General features: G+C 44.3%; 1 protein-coding gene across 3 annotated transcripts in view; it reads left to right on the top strand.

The window, feature by feature from the left end:
* The first annotated feature begins 3,152 nt into the window (after nucleotides 1-3,152).
* Nucleotides 3,153-15,778, top strand: part of MAP2K5 (mitogen-activated protein kinase kinase 5) — a 207,423-nt gene continuing 194,797 nt past the window's right edge. For all 3 annotated transcript variants that reach the window (XM_080930288.1, XM_080930289.1, XM_080930287.1), the window contains exons 1-2: nucleotides 3,153-4,058; nucleotides 9,091-9,139. In XM_080930288.1, coding sequence (XP_080786414.1) covers nucleotides 3,924-4,058; nucleotides 9,091-9,139 — 184 coding nt within the window. In that variant the 5' untranslated portion in view covers nucleotides 3,153-3,923. The remainder of the gene's footprint in view (nucleotides 4,059-9,090; nucleotides 9,140-15,778) is intronic.

Here is a 15,778-nt window from a genome sequence, read left to right as displayed (position 1 = left end):
GATGAACTTTGAAGGAAGTACTCTAAGTGAAATAAACCAGGCAGGAAAAAAATGTTATCTGATTCCAACTGTATACTTTTTTAAAACATAGTTCAAATTCAAAACCAGAAAACCAATGCTAGTGAGATGAAGGGGGGATGGGAAGTCATTGTTTTATGGATAGAGGATTTCACTTTTGTGAGTGAACAGTTCTAGAAATTGATTGTGTAACAACACAAACAGGTTAAACGCTGCCGCAGTTTAGTCTGAAAAGGGTAAATTTGATCTTACGTGTGTTTTCTCACGTCTGTCTTGGGGTTTCTATGCTGTGAAGAGACACCATGACCATGGTAACTCTTATTTTAAAATAATATTTGATCGGGGCTGGCTTACAGGTTCAGAGGTCTAGGCCATTGTCATCATAGTGAGAAGTATGAAGGCACACAGGCAGACACAGTGCTGGAGGGCTGCGAGTTCTACATCCAGATATGCAGGCAGCAGGAAGGGAGAGCAACATTGGGCCTGGCTTGGACTTCTGAACTAATGCCCAACCGAATTAACACACTTCCTCCAACAAGGCCATACCTCCCAACAGTGTCACTCCCTATGAGTTTATGGGGGCTATTTTCATTCAAACCAGATGGCACCCAATTTTCAGAAACACCTTCTTTTCAGTTAAGATCACATACAAGTAGCAGGATTCACCAGGGTAGTCAGCAGTATCTCTTTTAGTGTTAACACATTTTTTTTTTCTTCCCATATCCCCTCTTGGTTCATTTTTCTCCTTGCTTTTATCACCATCTGATATATTTTATTCTTTTTTGTGAGTGTTACTTCCATAAGAATAGCTCATTTAGAAAGAAACCCCCCCATTTTTTTCGTTGGATATTTTTTATATTTGCATTTCAAGTTTTATCTTCTTTCCCGGCTTCCCCTCCAGAAACCCCCCCATCCAATCCCCCTTCCCCCTGCTTCTATGAGGGTGCTCCCCCACCCACCCAACCACTCCATCCTGACTCCTGGGCTGGCATTCTCCTACACTGGGGCATCCACCCTTGACAGGACCAAGGGCCAAAGAGAAACTTTCTATCATATTCATTGGGAAGCAGGCCCTTTGTACTAGTCACTGTCTCCTCCTCCTCTTCCTCCTCTTCTTCCTCCTCCTCCTTTCCTTACTTTGTTTTTTTGGTTTTTTTTTTTTTTGAGACAGAGTTTCTGTGTGTCACCCTGGCTGTCCTAGAACTCTCTATAGACCAGGCTAGCCTGGAACTCACAGTGATCTGCCTGAGTTGGCCTCTTGGTGCTGGGATTAAAGGCATTCGCCACTACAACGGGTTCCTGTGTCAGTTTTCAATGGTAAGCAACTTGTAAGGAGAAGGAGGTGTTTATTTTGCCTCACAGGTTCACAGGTTTTAGGCCATGATCTCCAGGCCTGTGGTGAGGCAGGATTCTACACACCAGGAAGTGTGGAGAAAGTCAGGAAGTAAAGGTGTTTTTTTTTCACGGCTGACAAGAAACAGAGAGGAGGAAGAAGAGCCTGGTCCCAGTAAGTCCTATAATATGTCCCGAGTGACCTAACTTCCTCCCACTGGCCAGCATCAGATTCTACCATCTCCTGGCAGTGCCACCAAGATCTGAGCACAGGGGGACCTTCCCAATCCAAACTATAACCACCTCTGAGTAGGACAAAAACAAGCACAGATCTTTTACTCCAGTTACAGTGCCCTATGCCCACCCAACTACCTCAGCCAGGAGGTATATATATATATATATATATATATATATATATATATACACACCTCTAATTTGGACGGTGGTGTTTATTCTATCTACTTGATAAAGAGATACTTTTTATTGTTATTCTGTGAAACCTTCACTCAAATCATAAAGTCTACAAAAACCTGAAATGTGATCAGATTTGCTCTGTAAATACTGGGGAAGCTGCAAGCCTGCCATTCATATATTTTTAAAAAGTACTTCAGAATATATATGCAAATTTGGCAAATGGAGTTGGTTTTCCCTATGGTACTATGAATTTTAAAAAAGGCATTTTAACAAATCATAGGTTAATAAAAAATTTTCTAGTTTTGCATTCAATTTTCTCAAATAATGGAAATGAAGTTTAGATTAAGAAGTACATGGGGAAAATAGTGAATAGTGTATTTTTCTTCAGCACTGAAGAACAGTTAGAAAGGAGGCAATTCTGGAGACTCTGATTAAATGAATTTCTACCTAAGCTATCAAGGAATAGTAACTAAAAGATGGTCATTTTTCTCCTACAATGGTCTTTTAAATGCAACAGGAAAAAAGCCTAGGTAGTGAAAATTATGTAACAAATTTTGGCATTATACTGAAAATGATCAACATTTAATTTTTTTCTCATCTTACATTAATCACATATCTGTTCATTCCGGAGAAAGTGGACACTCGTCCCACCACCCCACTCATTATGTTTATGCATAATCAGCCCCAAAAGGTAGAGATAATAGCATAATTTAATTACATTTAAAGGGCCTACCTACACGTTGTCATTTGTAAGCAATTCTTTTGTATAGACACATATATCAACAGGATTATGCACTTTAAAATGTGAGGTAACAAGGCATTTAAAAATAACCAAGGTTTACAGCTACTGCCCTGCTATCACTGACTGCATAAACACTGCAATTTAGCTGAAAATATATGGAACAGACGGGGTATTTTTGCAACGGTTGAATAAGATATTACGATGCCAGAAATACAGCTGTCCCCAGGCAGTTAAGCTCTCCATTGAGTTTCTTTACTATTGCTTTTGAGCAGGGGATTGCTTGGTACCGTAGGTCACTGGTTGGGGTAAAAACCTCACTGAAAAATTCATGCACACTTTGCTAACGTGGGAGAAAAATGGTGGTATTTTTGAACTGTTAATTGGAAGAAGGGACATAAAAACATGCTTTTTTCTTTCTTTCTTTTTTTTTTTTTTTAATAAAAAGGTCTTGCCTGGCTCTTGCCGATTTGATGCACAAATCACACGGATAGTAAAAGATACACAACTTGACAAGCTGGAGCTGCCGTCCTGTCTTTCACCACCTTTTCTGAAGCCACATACGCAAGATTAAACCTTAAAATTGTTTTCCTGGGAGTCTTCCCGGGTTTTCGAGAAGCCTTCACCTCTACCTGGAGAGAAGTGGCAGGCAGCCAGTCCTAGCACCGGATCCCTGCTCCGCCTCTAGCTGCCCTCTTCCAACATGGCGCCCCAGGAGGCGGGTCCCACTTGTCGGCTCCCCGGGTTCCGGCGCCATCGCGTTTTGGTTCCGGAGTAACTGCGGTCTAGCGGCCGCCTTCCTCCTCGTCTCGCCGCCACCTCCGCTGCCGGGTCGCGGGCCTCAGTCTGCCCTCAGTCCGCGGATCCCGCACGTGCCGCACCCTCCGGTTCCGGCTGCGGCCCGGGACCCGCCCCCTGACCCCGCGGCCCTGGGCCCTCGTGTTGGGTGGAGGGCAGGCAGCACCGGTGCACCTCCGAAACAGCCCCGACTCAGCTCGCGGCGCCCGGCCACCCTCCCCTTGCCCACCGAGCCACTCAGGACGGCAGGACCCCTGGCCGCTGTACCTGCCTTAAACCAGGCCGTTGCTCTGTAGTCTCCTCCTACAAGGACTACAAGATACTTGTGGGTTCTGTTTTGTCCACTTTTGTAACTCCAGGACCTTCCGCTCTCTGCTAATCCCTCTTGGCCCGGACCCCTTCCCCAGCGCATCCTCCCCCAGAGACACTCCACAGGACCTGGGCCTGGTTCAGGGCCTGCAAGCTTCCTCCTGATCACCCCCTTCACTTCTCCCCACCTTCCGGCTCCCTGTTTACCTCCTGTCTTCTGTCTATCGTTCCCCCTTGTTACTTCTTGGGACTCCTCCTAAGTAGGGGCCAGTCGGTACCCCTTGTCCCAGGATGTGAGACCCTTTGACTTGTAATGCTGTGGCTGGCCCTTGGCCCCGTCCGTGCCATGGAGAACCAGGTGCTCGTGATTCGGATCAAGATTCCAAATAGTGGCGCGGTGGACTGGACCGTGCACTCTGTGCCGCAGTTACTCTTCAGGGATGTGCTGGTGAGTGGTAATTTTAGTGGCCAAATCCCAGCGTTGGGGATTATGGGTCTGGATAGGCAGCATCTTGACCTCTGGTTGATGGCCTGAGTTGGCCCCTGGTGGGGTCAACTTACGTGTTTACAGTCTGGATTAATTGCACTGAAAACTGGCAAATGTGCAGGGCCCTGGGGAAGTAAATATATCTGACTGAACCCCTGTCCTCAGGAAGCCTACAGCCTGGACTGGTACTACACACCAGTGTAAACTGGGATATAAAGAGCTTTAAATAGTTTCTTTTTTTTCCCCTCAAGTATTTGGAAAGTATCCCTGCCCTCATTTCAGCCCTGTCACTACTGAGTTTCCTGAACTTGTGACCTGCTGGGAAAGGGAAACCAGGGCAACCTTAATTTACAATGGTTAAGCAAACCTTAGATGCTGTTGATTGAAAGACAGAAACTTGACTATCAATATGGAAACACATGCTGCTTGTTAAAACTATAGCACATCATCCCATGAGCAAAACAGCTCAATTTCAGAGATGCTGAGTGTTTGGGGAAAGTTTGCATCTTAGAGTTAACAGTGCATTGCTTTGGAATACTTAGAATATATTTCACACAAAATTATGAAGGTTAATGTAGGTCAACTTTTGACTCCATATATATTTTATAAAGTTGTGTGTGTGTGTGTGTGTGTAAAAGGACCTTTCCAATACTGTTGCTCCTGAGGTTGAGAGTCAATGCCTAAACTAGCTTCCTTATTATATGTGCTTATATGTGTGTGCAGATGTGTGTGCATGCATGTGGAGATCAGAGATCAACCTCAGGTATGCACAGGTGCCATCCACCTTGTCTGAGACAGGGTGGACTGGCCAGCAAGCCCTGGGGATTCACCTGTTTGAGCATCCCCAGTGTTAAGATTACAAGCCTGCCACCATGCCTGGGCCCTGTGCAGTTCATGTGCCTCTTTCTAGTCAGTTGACATTAACAGGGAAGTATATTTACTGTATATCCGGAGTAACCCAGCACAGAATTCGGTATACTGGGAAGAATGTTTTTATCAGGTCGATGTGCAGTCTGATTACTGCAAGAGGACACTGAGTGGTGTCCTTTGGAGAGGAGGAAAAACATTTTTTTTTTATTGCTAAAAAAGAAAATGTGGTTATCTATAATTCCATTTTGAAAGCTGGATGCCAATACCACTGAGGCCATGCATGTGCCTAAGCCAAGCATGTGGCACCTGTAGTGAGCTAGCGGCCTCCTGTCTTTGACACAGAATGGCATCCCTTCTCTGCAGCGGGTGCTCTTCATAACACGCACATTGCTGATTTATTTTCCTCACAAGGCCACACAGTCCTCACCACTGTCATCAGGCCCATTGTGACCGGCCTGGCACCTCTGTTCTCTTTAGCCACACCCTCTTGAGCATCCTGTGTCCTAGGTATACAGAGTTACTGTCAGTTCTCCTGGGTCCCCAGGCTGTGCCCCCACATTGCCGTTTTCTTTATCTATGAAGCTTTCACCCACCCTTTCATGCCAAGTATCACTCTCCTCATGTTAATGTTTGCCAGGTGGCTGCCATGATAGTCCTATGTCCATCCCTTGGCAAAGAGTGCATTTAGGATGATTTGCCTGTCTGTTCTTCTAGAATGTAAACATCTGGAGGAGAAAAAGAGCTCTGTTTCTGTTGCTTCATAGAACCTGAGATCTGTTATTGATGGGGCTCAACACGGAAGGAGGAGCCGGTGAGCCCGAACCTGAGTTCAGTCTATGGGACGTGTGGTAGAACCGACTCCTGAACTTTGTCTTCTGATTTCCACACACGTGGCCATGGCATGTGTGCATCACTGTCTACTGTTCACACACATGCATATCTAATAAACGAACATTTTTAAAAGGAACGTATGTCTTTTAAGCACCAGATGCGTGCAGTTATAAGCTGTGTAGATCTCTGGCTTCTTTTCTGAGGCAGGTCTGATCTTAAGTTACCTGGTTTTGGAAGGAAACCTGGAACTCCTCATCCTCCTGCCTTTGCTTGCTGAGCCCGGCAGTTTGAACTTGATTGCCAGGTGTACCCTTACCTTGGCAAGTCACTGTCTCCTCAAGCCTCAGTTTCCTTAGTTCTAATCAGGGACGCCGGCACCAAGACTCTCGAAGATTAAGCACATAGAAAGTGCTCTATAAATGTTGACATGTAATGTAAGGGACAGGACCTGGCCTTCTGCTTCCTGAGTATCCCTAGGAGATGTCCAGCTTGTAGCCTCCAGGAAGCGCCACAGTGTCCATCACTAGGGCTCAGGGCCGTGGGTGGGACATTTTGTTCCTAAGAGCAGCTGGAGCATGTTTGTCATGAAGAGCGAATGAATTTAGAACTGGTTCTGTCTTGGTGCTGTCTCGGGGCAAGTCTGACAGGGTGCCACCTAAGGTCCTTGTCACCCGTTCTCCCCGTCACTTCATCTCTTCCATCAAAAAACAAACCAAAACAAACAAACAAACAAACAAACAAACAAAACAAAACCTTGAGCTTTAAGTCTATGAAACTTGGATGGGTCCTTGGTCTGACCTGAGCCCTCTATCACACTTCCCTGTTTTCAGATGAGGAAGCAGCTCTGGAAGGGGAGGGGCCTCGCAGGGCCATTTTCTGCTTACCTAACATGGAAACCAGAGGAAGTTTCAGTACTGAGTCAGAGGGAGTGAGTATCTGAGACCAGAGTCAGAGCTTAAGATTCCAGTTGCTCCTTCTCCAGATGGCTGGGATACCTAGTGCAGGCCACTCATCTTGTCCCTTCTGGGCTTGCCTGGGGTCTGTCTCTCCAGTACCTAAGTTCAATATGACGGAAGCCAAAACCAAGCGCAGAGACACTGGGCTCTCTGTATTCCTTCAGCCTCCTTTCTCCTTGTCCTTGGAGACAGCCTCCAGTTCTAGGACTTGTGAGTAGGGTTGGATTCATTAGTGTGAGCTAGGGGATAGTCAGCCTTCCCTTTCTCTTTGCCTCCTATCTTGAAGTCCCACTTCTGGTTATTCCTAATTAGTAACATTTCTATCCAAACTGAAACAGTGACCCTGCCTTCTGAGTGTTCCTTGTTGTTACAAGATTTCTAACAGAAGTCACTTAGGGAAGAAAGGTTTTATTTTCACTCAGAGTTTGAAGGTTGAGTGAGAGGCAGCTGGTCAGACTGTATCTGCAGTCAGAAGCATCCGTGGAAAGGTGCCACCCATGTGTAAGGCGTGCCTTCTGCCTCAGTTAACATAGTTTAGAAGCTCCCCTTGCAGACATGCCCAAAGGTGTGTCTCAGAAGTGGTCCTCAGACCTACCCAGTTGTCAGAGCAATCACAGCAAACACTTTTTGCTACTAATATCTTTTAATTGGCTCTTTCTGTTACTAGAAGTGCTTCCAGGTGCCATCTTATCTCAGTGACCAAGTTACAGGCTCACTGAAGTCAAGAGCCAAATCAGGACCTACAGAGCCTATTACTTCTCTTCTGTTAGGTATTTTTCTGTCTTACTGAGAGGAAAAAAAATAATCAAGAAATGATCACCATCGAGACATGTCAGTTTAAATTTCCTTTTGAAAACTTTTTTCAGTTAAAAAATTTACATTTTTGAGGATAACAAATTTCCTGGGAAACAAGAACAAAATAAGCTCTTAAGGGAAACTGGAATTTTACCATTTATCATTAAATGGAACCTGCTTAAGAATGGTCAGTAGAGAGGCTGCGGAGTCAGTCTGAGTCCTCTGGCTAAGCTCAGGCTTCTGTCCTTTCCTCTGGATTGCCTGTATACTTAATTCTGTAGTCAGTTTATACATCTAGCTCCCTGATAAATGCTTGCTACCTATGAATGTGTAGAAAGCATTTTCTAACTCTAAAATTTTGTTTCTTGGCTTCCTCACAAAGTAGGTATGTTGTCTACTAAGACTGGAATCAGAAAACGTCAGCTCTTTCTGACTGTGTATAAGGGCTGCCCAGGGTAGTTGTCTCCTCATCACATCACATTTCTTATGCAAGGATTTAATTTTTGGTTAAAAAAAAAAAAAAAAAAAAAAAAAAAAAAAAAAAGAAGTGCCAAGACGATTATGCAAATTGGCACCGCAGCAAATACTCCTGAAGAACTGCCTTTAGAAGGACATTAAAGGACATTAGAAGGGCTGCAGGCGCTGCCACCAGCTTTGTCCTCTGGCTGCCTGGGGTCAGTTTTGTCAGAGCCTGGCCTGGGAGCATCATTCCCTTCTGGAGAAGGCAGTTGCTGTGGTTGCTGTGGGACTGGACATGATGGAGGGCTCTTTCCCCTCAACCTAGGTGTTCTGGGCCTCTTCGCATCAGCTGCCCTGGAACACTCATTTTTAGTGTTTTCAATATCAGAGAATTATTTACATATAGATTTCAGATTATTTACACCTTCCAAGGCTCCCTCCCCCCAAATCAACTTCGATCTCAGCATCATTAAACACATTTCCATTGCTTGGGAGCAAAGGTTGATAGAACTGTCTTATCATCCTTAGCTGCATATCATCGTGGAAACTTGTTTGCCAAGACCACTGCTGCAAGGGCCAGGTATCTGTGGTCTTTACTGAGTGTCTGCAGTGTACCAGGTCTTACGCTTTGTTTACTGCATCATTTGGTTTTTGTATTACCCTTTCAGTGTCCCTGGATCCAGTGTTTGAAAATAATCAGAATGAGGTTCAGGGTGGTAAAGTAAATATTTTCCCAGGTTGTAATCTAATAGTAAAGACCCAAACCTAAGTCTCTCACCTCACAGCCTCTAGTACAAGAAACCGTGTGTATGTGTGTGTGTGTGTGTGTGTGTGATAGTGTAGTGATATGCACTGTTGAACTGAGAATAAAAGATTGTCTTTAATACAGTATGAAGGTTTTCTAATTTGTTTTCTCCTTGGAATAGAGATTTAAATTTTCTGGGCTAAGTGTGATTTGAAGCTCATGTTTCTGTAGTTTATACCAAAAATCCTTCCCAAGTTCCCGATTTTCTGTTGGACTTGCCACATGTTGGCAGTAAAGAAGATGGCTAATTGTGCTTCTTTATTTTTTCTTTGTTTAGGACGTGATAGGCCAGGTTCTGCCGGAAGCAACGACAACAGCGTTTGAATGTGAGTCTGGCTCATGTACACTCCTGGTTCTTTCTCTCTGCAACGATATTTCACATGCTTTATGGGTTGCATTACTTTCAGAACTGACAAAAACGGGTTATTTATGATCATCATATGGCACATTTAAATATTTATAAATTAATGCAAGTTTAATGATGATACTGAACCGAGTAATATTTTCTTATTTAATCATATCTTGGGTGTGCATATCTCTACAATATAGCTTTAATTACCAACGTGACCTTTATCTGCTCTTCTTGTTATTGGAATAGTGCAGGGCAAAATGAACCGTGGAAACTACCTGTAGACCGATGGTCGTTGATGAAGAGGTTTTAATCCTTTAGTGCTTAGGATATCGCCGCAGAGTAAAGCTCTCTTGAGCAGCGTGTTGCCTGGTTCTGTTTCAGAGGCTTTGGCTGTCCCCATGCTAGACGACAGGGGCACTGCTGTCACGCATCCTTCTGCCCTCCACTAAACTGACCTTCACGGATGAGGCCAGGATGTGCTAGAAACTGGTTTTGACACAGGTCAGGCCCCTGCAGGAGGAGTCTTGGTGCTGGCTTAGAAGTAGTGTAAGGTCTCGGGTACTGAGAAGGGTAAAGTCTGGAATTGTGGTCATACCCATTTTGAAAACAGGGCCAGAGGCTGAGGTGATTGTTCAGTGGAGAAAATGCTTGTGCCATTGTGAGTTTCAGTCCCCAAAGCCTGTCCAGAGCTGAGCACACATTTGTGCCACCGTGGCAAGATAGAGGATGGAGACAGGAGAGTCCAGACGCTATGGTGCCAGATGCCCGGTAGCTAACAACTGAAAGAGCCTGCCTCAAACAAAATAGAAGGCGACGCCAATAGCTGAGGCCGAGCTCTGACCTCCACATGCCTGCTGAAGTATGCACACCCACACTCACACATAGGAGCACACCCATCCATGCTCGCACACATACATACACATCGTACGAGTGGAGATAATTGTTTTTTCCCCACATGGCAGTGCTTTTGTTCCTGTTCTAAAGATGGTCACTGGTAGAGTGAACAAAAGCGATGGTAGCACAGTGCCACGTCCTTGTCATTCTGCAGATCTAGCTGCCAACAGAAACACTGAACACCCTTGACATGTGGCTCACTTGTTGAACTTCCTCATTGAATCTTTGCATGGTAGGATTATTTTTAGGTAGTAAGAAACTAAATGTAAGCAAAATGCCTCTGTACGTGGGCCGATTCTCAGTAATGTGTCCCTGTTTTGAAGTACATAGCACCTAAAATGAACAGGCTTGGAGTCCATCTGTTCACATGGAAAGAGACCAGGGTTGAGTTTTGAATGGACAGTGTATATGGGATAGTTCCATCTCATCAAGTCTGGCCCTCCTAACCCACCTCATATGTTTACAGGGGGACAGGATCTACAGTGGGCCCACCAGTGCTTTCTCCCCTGCAAAGTAATCATGGGCCCTGGGGCACTGGAGATGAATAAATACATTTCACTTTATGTATGTCTCTGTTGCTGGAGTAGTGTTCAGTAATCTAGCTACAGAGAGTAGGACTATTAATTATTGTTTTATTAATGGCACTAGGATCTTCATGCTGTTGAGAAATATATATGTATGTACACACACACACACACACACACCTCTTTCAGTAGCTACAGGGGGTGGGGTTTCTGGAATAGTCTGAGAGTGAGTGTCTGGTGTTCATGCTGCTACCGGATGAGTTAGGCTTTATAAGATTCCTGTGGGATGCTTTGAAGGACTGTTGTTGCTGCTTCAGCCCAAGAAAGGGCAGCTCTCAGAACTAAGCATCTTTCTTAGATGCATATAAACGATACCTCAGGAGTAGGTTCCAGAGAGTGTTTTCTCAACCACTGTGCCAGACTGTTCTCAGAGTCACCCTGTTGATGTGTATCCCCCATCATCTACTCAGGCATTTGTGGGAGTCAGAGGACAACATTTAGTATCAGTTCTCTCCTTCCATGCTGGGTTCCAGGGATTAACTCAGGTCATCAGGCACCCATAGGCCTAACTTTGTACTGTCCACTCCTTCTCCACTAGCTTCAGGTTTAGCATCTATAATAATAGTACTAATTGTTCTGTCACTGATGCTTTCTCTGAGCCAGCCAGTGTACGAGACTCCTTCCCTAGATTCTTGCTGGGGCTTAATAATTTTTTCAGTGACTCTGCAAAGTAGGAAACTCAGTCCTTTGAAGAAACTGGGACTCAAAGATGTGTAATGATTGCTCAAGGTGATTGCTAGGAAGTGGTGATGCCCAGACTAAAAAACAACACAGACCGTCTTTGTAAGAACGTGGAAATCTCTGAAACAGAAGCAGCAAAAATGTTCAGACTTGGAGGGTTTGTTCTTTAATGACATGTTCTTGTGTGTTCTCCAGCAAGGATAGCAAGGTCAAGCTTCTCTCCCTCTCTGCCTTCCTCCCTCCTTCTGCTCTTTCTTCTTTTCCCTACCCCCTCTTTCTGCCAAGTGCTAAGACTGTAGGCATTTGCCCTAACATCCAACTTTGGACCAGCTCTACACAAAATAGCAATAATAACAACAGCAAAATATACACAGAGAGACAAAATAATGATACCCATTGGTTGTTGTGGCTGGCTTATCATAACCCTAGGCTGGCTCTTCTCATGACTGTTTTGGAGTAGCTTGATTGTCTGACCCAAAAATCTGAACCAGTCAGTGGAACCACTATGCAAGAAATAGTGAAGATTTGGTTTGTGGGCCAATTTGCTGGGAAGTCTGAGGCATTTTGGTGGTTTGTGGATGAGTAACCCTCGAATAAATAAAACTTTATGAAAGGACCATTTAACACTGCAGCAAGTATCCAACCGACTCCTCACGTTGGAGAGATGGTGTGATAATTATAGATCAGCAAGAGGCAGCACGGAGCGCAAAGCTGCAGCTTCTCCTAGATGTAGGAATGAGCGGAGCACTTGGGAGCTGGGAGAGGTTGCTGACGGACACATTGCCTGGCCAGCTCTCATGGGGCTTGTTTCTCAGCACTGTTCTCAGAGTGGGCAGACCTGCCTGCCACCCAGTTGCCTTTGCCTCCCCCACTGTGCCAGTCACGTCCTTTGTTCACATGTTAGCACTAGCTCTGGAGCAAAACCACGGCCCCCCGTGTCTATATTCAAATAAGAGTTGTGAAAGGTCATGGGTTCCAGCTGAATGGACACTGTCCGGAGCCCTAGGATTATCCATGCCATTGCCTGGACCTTGGATGATTTGGTTAGGATGGAGATGCTGGGCCCCTGTTTCAGTTGCCACACATTCAGCACAGGTCCTAAATCTCATTTTTCCTAATACCCTTGTGGGTTCTTCTCTCACATAACTAGAGCACAAATGAGCATTATTTAGTTAATTTATTTTAAATTTTCACATTATGTGTTTGTGTGTGTGCGTGTGTGTGTGTACACATGTAGAGGTCAGAGGAAAACTTGCAGGGTTCAGTTCTCTCCTTCTATTTTGTGGGTTCCTCAATGGCCAGTCCTGTACCCCACGGAACCAGCTTGCTAACCCAAACTACTTGTCAATACTCGCTGGGTTTGTTTGTTTGTTTGGCTGTTTTGTTTCTTATGTAATGGTATATTTCAAATTTTAAGTAGCTTAGAAACAAAGCAAAAAAGCTGTCATTTGCTCGTTTACTGTTGGTAATTTCATGAGTTTCTTGCACACTGTGCTGCTGCCGCCCTCATTGGCGTAGGTTAGACTTCTGGGTGCGTGTGCACATGTCAACTTCAGCCACTGGCTGTTGCCTAACTTATTTAATATACTAGATAGACACGTACATTTTAAACTATTTGAGTGTTTTGTCTACATATACATCTGCACACCAGAAGGTGGCACCACCTTCCATTATAGGCAGTTACAAGCCCTCATAGGATGCTGGGAATTGAACTCAGGACCCATGGAAGAGCAGCCAGTGCTCTTAACTGCTGAGCCATCTCTCCAGCCCACAGCCTTTTTTTTTTTTTTTTTTTTTTTTAAAGATAAGGTTTTTCTGTTCTAGAACTCACTTTATAGACTAGGCTGGCCTTCAACCCATGAAGATCCTTCTGCCTTTGCCTCCCAAGTGCTGGGATTAAAGGTGTATGCCGTCACTGCCCAGTGACCCCCAGCTTTTTTAAAACCAGAAAGAAATTGGAGTCAATAGTAGTGACTTAGATTGTAAACATTGAGGAAGTTGGTGTATAATTTGGATTTCTAGGCATTTGAAATCACTGTGGTAAAGAGAACCTGCTGCTCTGAACTTTAGTGGCCATGTATGAGCTTTCTGATGTGGGCCTCCTTCACAGCCTGTGAGAAAGCCCTTTCTCTCCATCCTTACCAGCTCCTGGCATGAACACATGACTTCTCCTGTTAACACGATGGTGGAAAGCTTCTGCCTTTCTCTTTGTGTGTTTTGGAAGAGTGTTGGCTTCTTTTCATTGGCATTTATTGTCTGGACCGTTTCTGTCACCTTTGCCTGAGCATCTCTTAGGTTGCCTTCTTTCTACTTGATTTCAGAGCTTTCCAAAGTAAGAGCATTGGTCCATTGTCTTTGTAAAGATTTTTGTCCAGTTTGTTCTTTTCAGCTTGATTTGTGTTTTTTATTCTCTCTGTTTTTCATACAGAAGGTTAAAGATTTATGTGGGCAAACTTACCACATTTCCTTTTATTTATTTCTAAATTTGTCATGCTTAAAAAGATCTCCCTCCATTGCAGCGTTGCTGGAAACATTTACTTACGTTGCTCTTTCTTTCTGCTTTAATAATGTTGTGTACAAGCATGCAATGTATTAAGTATGCATATTTGTGTATATCATTAGTTTTTTTAAAATAAAAAGCATGATTTTTTTTTTTTTTTTGTATAACTAAGAAGGACTTGACTTTACTCTTACCATCTTCAGCATGTGTTGGTGGGGTTGTCGGACGGGGTCCAGTTTTACTGTTCACGTGGATAGATAGTTGATTTCATACCAATTATTGAAAACTTTGTCTTTTCCCAGACGTGAGAACATTTCTGATATGAGACTGAATTCCATAACCATAAAAAATCCTGTATGTTGTGTGTAGACCTAACGAATGCTGTGGGAGCTTGGCACTTATGAAGGCCCAGAGTCCCTGCTGAGTCTCTCAGTTTCATTAGCAGATTAATGAGCGCTCCCACACACCAGGTGATAACCATCAGCCGTGCCCGCAGATGCGTTTCCTGTGTGCGTCTGTTGTGTGCACACTGTTCCCGGTATTCTTCTTGAGACCAGTGACTATTATCCTGATGTTGTGGGACAGGGAAGTCTCAGGGGCAACTTGAAAGATGAGCTCGAAGGCCATCTAGACAAATGTTGTGTTGTGCTCAGACATGCCATGTGTTTCTGAATTTCTCTGATGCTACCTTCATATATTTAGGCCCGAAGCCACCCGCATCTCCGTCCTTGACAAACTGGGTATCACAATTTGACTCAGAAAACATGATTAGAAGATAAATGTGTCTTTCTTCAGCCCCAACAATTTATTTTAAATTTGAAAAAGTTTACTTATGTATATATGGATTTGAGTATAGTGCCCATGGAGGCCAGAGAGGACATCACATCCCTGGGAGCTGAGTTATAGACAGTTGTAGTCAGCCCATTGTGGATGCTGGGAACTGAACTTAGGTCTTCTGGAAGGTAGCAAGTTTTCTTAACCACTGAGCCATCCCTCCACCCTCTTAACTCTGAAGGTTTTGTATCTACTTCTTATTGAATGAACATTCTCAGTTATTTTAAGAGTTTGGAGAAGTTTATTTTGTGATCTAGATGGGAATCTTTTTTTTTTTTTAATTAGCCTACATGTGTACATCACATTCATGCCCACGAAGGCCAGAAGAGGGCATCTGATGCTCTGAAGCTGGAGTTACAGATGGTTGTGAGCCTCCATGTGGGTGCCAAGAACTGAACTGGGTCCTCTGCCAGAGAAATGGGTCCTCTGAACTGCTGAGCCATCACTTTAGCCTCCTTGCCTAGGAACCTTTAAATACACATATCATGTCTTTATCTTAAATTGGGCATACTGTGCGCTCTTGAAGACAAACTACAGTTCTGGAAGTTGTAAGACTGCAGAGTGTGGAAAACCACTGTAGCTGAGTGTTGGAATGGTGCCTGTAGGAGGCGCCTTGCCTTGAGGAGCATGCATAGCTGAGGGAGGACAGTTGGGTGAGAGCCCTTTTTTTGCATCATGGAAAAGTTCAAGTCCAATGATATTTGGAAGAAATGAAGTTTCATTTTCTCTAATTATTATATATGGAAAGGCCGTTATTTATGAGCAAACTAGAACAATTCATGATAAATGCACACTGAGTCTGAAAAATATTGGACACATAAAAGTTAATTATGCAGATTTGAATAGCAAATCCGCTGAACCCGTTTTCACATAGAGGGAGCATGTGGTCTGTTCTCAAAAGCTCAGCACTGGAGAGGGTAATGTGACACACACTGTCCCAGCACTGGAGAGGGTAATGTGACACACACTGTCCCACATTGCAGAGGGTAGTGACACACACTGTCCCAGCACTGGAGAGGGTAATGTGACACACACTGTCCCAGCACTGGAGAGGGTAATGTGACACACACTGTCCCAACACTGGAGAGGGTAGTGACACACACTGTCCCAGCATTGCAGA

The sequence above is a fragment of the Micromys minutus genome (genome assembly GCF_963924665.1).
Source record: "Micromys minutus genome assembly, chromosome: 16".
Taxonomy (NCBI): domain Eukaryota; kingdom Metazoa; phylum Chordata; class Mammalia; order Rodentia; family Muridae; genus Micromys; species Micromys minutus.
Note: the sequence above shows the minus strand (reverse complement) of the source record. Positions and strands in the feature narration are given on the sequence as shown.